General features: G+C 45.6%; 1 protein-coding gene across 3 annotated transcripts in view; it reads left to right on the top strand.

Moving 5' to 3' along the window:
- The first annotated feature begins 2,721 nt into the window (after positions 1-2,721).
- pawr (PRKC, apoptosis, WT1, regulator) overlaps positions 2,722-4,449 on the top strand; it is an 82,324-nt gene continuing 80,596 nt past the window's right edge. For all 3 annotated transcript variants that reach the window (XM_086146654.1, XM_086146653.1, XM_086146652.1), the window contains exons 1-2: positions 2,722-2,840; positions 3,052-3,766. In XM_086146654.1, coding sequence (XP_086002780.1) covers positions 3,194-3,766 — 573 coding nt within the window. In that variant the 5' untranslated portion in view covers positions 2,722-2,840; positions 3,052-3,193. The remainder of the gene's footprint in view (positions 2,841-3,051; positions 3,767-4,449) is intronic.

Raw genomic sequence — 4,449 nt, 5'->3', positions numbered from 1 at the left:
CAACTCCGGCCCGCGGAGCTTAACTTTGACGTATGTGATCTAGAAGTAAGACTTTCCCATTTTTCTGTTGTGAGAGATTGTTAAATACACTTCAGGGTTCCAGTTTGATTTGTTTCACTCTGTTGGCAAAATCCTTAGTTCTGGATGTGGAGTGAGGTGTTGGTAATGCCACAAAATGCAGGGTGAAACAAATCAAAGTGGTTACAGATTAAACCAAAATTTCCTTTGACATAACTTTACTCTTCACATGCATTTCTAGTGGATGCAGTCATAGTAGTTAGGGATTGGCCACTAAAAGACAACACCCTCGTAAACAGAACCAACCTTACAATGGACCATATCTGTGGCCCTCGTGATCTCCATTTAAAAACCACCTATTTCCAGTACAACGGCTGTTGATATAGAATGAAACATGGATGAGCAATGGGCTTGCCAGTAACTCCCAGAGGACTTGGTTGTTCTCCTCTTGGTTCAGGTATGTGGATGGATGTATGGCTCCATGGATTAAAATATATTATAAAATAAGGAAACAGGAAGAGAAGCTTTCATGCCTCAACATGGTTGGCACTCACATTAAATTCACTAAGGAGGATACCACAGATGACAAACAGCCTATTTTGGACTGCTCAGTACATATTCAACAGGATAAAAGCTTGGACATATCGGAAACCAATGTGCGCCACTTGTTTGATTCTCATCATCCCCTTGAACACCAATCAGAACTCCATTTGCAGATGAAAAACATGTTAGGAAAGCCATAAATCTTTTGACTACCTCAAAACGATCCTTTCAAAAAAGAAACCACCTGAAAAAAGCACTCTCAACACAAAGAAGTGTGGAAGCAAGGAAACAAATACAAGGATGTTGTCTTACCCTACGTTGCTGGTATTTTTCAAACAACTCAGAAGGATAATCCACAAACACTAAATAACAGAACATTTAAAATCCCCCATCATAAAATGTCATGAATTATTGAATCTCAAGGACAGAACACAGAGACACACAATTGACATTGCGATGCATGGTATATTTATTGTTATTCTTATTGTTTAATGTCTTTGGTTTCCTTTCCTCTGTTCTGTGATGCTGCAACACCTGATTTTTCCCAATGGGGATCAATAAAGTATTATTATCTTATCTTATGCTAGTACCTGGAATGAAGATTACGATGACCTTTACATTGGTGAGACAAAACAATCTCTGCACAAATGGATGGTCTGACACATGACGACCTCTTCAGGACAGGGCTCCACTCATACCTTAAAGACAAGAGCCACTCCTTAAATAACAGCAATGTCTGCACTTTGGCCAGGAAAGACAGGCGGTTTGAGAGAGGAATCAAAGAAGTCAGAACTGGAGTCAGAACTGGAGACTGTCACTGGACACAGGAGGTTTTCAACGCTGTGTCCTTTTCAGATTCCAACTCAAGTGAGTTCCCAGGATTCGTACCTTAGTTCTTCAAGCGCCCAAATGACACATTCATAAAGATGCACACATTAACATAACAACCTCATTCAACCCCTCTGCTTCCAAAAAAAAATCACTTATTAACATAATGAACCCTCTCAACTTTGACCAACATCCAACCCCAACTTAAGCAGATATTTAACAGAAACTCCCAACAGTCTACTCAACCTCAAAAGGGGTCTGAAGAGTTGAGTTACCAAGAAAACACTTGACAATGATTGAAAAAAAAAGCTGAAATAAATCAAGAAATTATATAGCTTCATGCTTATATTACTACTATTATCATTATTATTATTATTATTATTATTCATTCTCTATACTACAAACAGGGTTGAGCTACAGCAAATTCAATCTGTGACTGGATGAAAGGTGGGAACATGGAGGATTTCAGCTACTTGGGGTCAACAGTCCAGAACAGTGAGGAAACGAGGTGAAGAGATGGGTTCAAGCAGGTTGGAATGGGTGGAGAAAAGTGTCAGGGGTACTATGCAATAGAAGACTATCAGCCAGAATGAAAGGAAAGGTGTATATGACAGTGGTGAGACCAGCGATGCTGTACGTATGTCCTAGAAACAGTAACAATGATGAAAAGACGGTAGGCAGTGCTAGAGGTTGCAGAGATGAGGATGCAAAGTTCTCTTTGGGAGTGACCAGGATGGATAGGATCAGGAATGAGTCCATCAGAGGAACAGGACATGCTAGATGTTTTGAAGAGAAGGTCAGAGAAGCTATACTGAGAAGGTTTGGTCATGTACAGAGCGGGGATAGTGAATATATTGGTAGATGAATGCTGGAATCGAAGCTGCCAGCCAGGAGGTCTCGAGGAAGACAAAAGAGAAGATTTATGGACATAGTGAGAGAGGATATGAAGGTAGTTGGTGTGAGAGAGGAGGATACAGAGAATATGGGTAGATGAAGAAGGTTGATTTGCTGTGGCAACCCTTGAAGGGCAAAACTGAAAGGAGAAGACTGGATGAAAGGCGGGGTTTTAACCGAACCAGTTACCTGTCAAATATAGGACCTCACAAAGAGACTACTAATCATTCGCCTTACCTATTCTCACCCCCATTCACAGTCACTGTGATTTTAATAATTGAAATATCCTTGCTAACTTGTTCACTGCCTTGTTTCTTCTTAACTTAACATGGACTAAACATCGACATGCTTTCACTTCAACACAAGTCTTGTGTTGAATTTCATTCACCTCGGTATAAATCTCCCGGACTCGGAAGTGTTCGTGTGTTTCCGGGCGCAGCTCGCAGGCGCTCCAGAGGGTAGGAAGCGCGCAGCCCCAATTCGCAGCGCACGAGAGACAAGCGCCATTGACCAGAGCAAACCTGCTGATTTAACTGATCGGACACCGCTGCGCTCAGGTGAGTCCCTTCTCGTAGTGCCCCGGGACACGCTGAGGACACATCGGAAAGATCCCGTTGACGGATAAAACTTCTCAACTTCCTTGTTAAAGGAAAAAAAAGTCGCCGCCAACTTTTTTTTTCCATTTATCGCTTCCATCTGACGTCTTTAAAATTTATGAGAGATTGTCAGAAGCTCGGTTTGTCTTGACTCTCCCTGCTCCTCCTCCAGCCCTACCTGTCAGCAGCCAGCCCGGGCTTAATCGCTTGAGGAATGCGGTGCCTGTAGGACGGCTGCGCGAGACTTCACGTCAACTCCGCATTCACCATCTTGGCGCGCGAAGGGCAGCTCTCAGCGATCGTCGACTACCATCATGGCTACGGGCAGCTTCAAGCCGAACGCCACGACGGATTTTCTGGAGGAGTGGAAGGCGAAGCGGGAGAAGATGAGGGCCAAAATGCTTGGGGACATAGCCGCGGCGACCGGGGCTCCGATTGGCGCCGGGAACGCAAACAGTGGCGGCGGGGGCGGCCGCCACGCTGTTCCGTCAACGGGCACCGAGCTCAACAACAACCCGGAACGCGACGGGACCGCCGGGAGCTACCTCCCTTCCTCCTCCTCCTCTTCCTCCTCCTCGTCCTACTCGTTGACTCGGTCCGCCTCCGGCAACGCTCTCAGGAGTTCAGAGGAGGAAGCACGCCACCCCGGGCCCCCCGCAGCAGCCGCCCCGCCGGGCAACCCGTGGAAGACGGATAGGGCTCAGTGCGCGTCCACCGAGCCTGCGGTGGGTAACGACAGCGACAAGGAGAGCCCGTCACCTGGAAAGGGCAAAGAGAAGAAGAGCCCTTCCGCGCCTAGCGCGCGGAAGGGCAAAGGGCAGATCGAGAAGAGAAAGCTGAGGGAGAAGAGAAGGTCTACAGGTGTCGTCAGCATCCCCTCGAACGAAGTAAGTCGAACTAAACCTATGGCGGGGCCGGATCGGCCGTAATCCTGGCTGACCTGAGGGGAAGAATGGGTTGTCTTGCGATTATTCCTATGTTGGAGTAATATTTTTGTGCCTGTACGCTGAGTTCACACTGATTCAAATATTCCTGAAAATATCCCTGATATTCCCCCATAAATCACTGTTCTCCATCTCTTGAAATATTTTAAGAAATTACCACAAAATTGCACCCCCAAAGGTGTATGCCAATGCAAATCCTGCTGTACCTTGTTGATTGTGTCAGATTTCTGTCAATGAATTGCTGTATCGTGAACACACTGCTTCACATCAAGATCTCCAAATTCAACCTTTAATGCACTGCTGAACTGATTGATTTATTTATTCACTATGAAAATAAGCATGCGTGCCTCCGTTTAAGCTACTGTAGCTACTGCTACTGTGTGTGTGTGTGTGTGTGTGTGTGTGTGTGTGTGTGTGTGTGTGTGTGTGTGTGTGTGTGTGTGTGTGTGTTTCGTAAACCCATAAATGATTCAAATCTGAGAACAGTCCAAATAGATCTGAAGTCCTCCCATACAAGTGTCTGCTCTGATCCACACTCCAAGGTGAGAAAGGAAAGCAACCCACAGATGATTGGGAAGGAAGAGTGGAGTGGGAGGGTGGTGCGCGTGTGTTGGTGGTTTTCATTG

Source organism: Fistularia commersonii, chromosome 5 (assembly GCF_037954325.1).
Source record: "Fistularia commersonii isolate RoL2024-O1a breed Wild chromosome 5, RoL_Fcom_v1.0, whole genome shotgun sequence".
NCBI lineage: Eukaryota > Metazoa > Chordata > Actinopteri > Syngnathiformes > Fistulariidae > Fistularia > Fistularia commersonii.
Note: the sequence above shows the minus strand (reverse complement) of the source record. Positions and strands in the feature narration are given on the sequence as shown.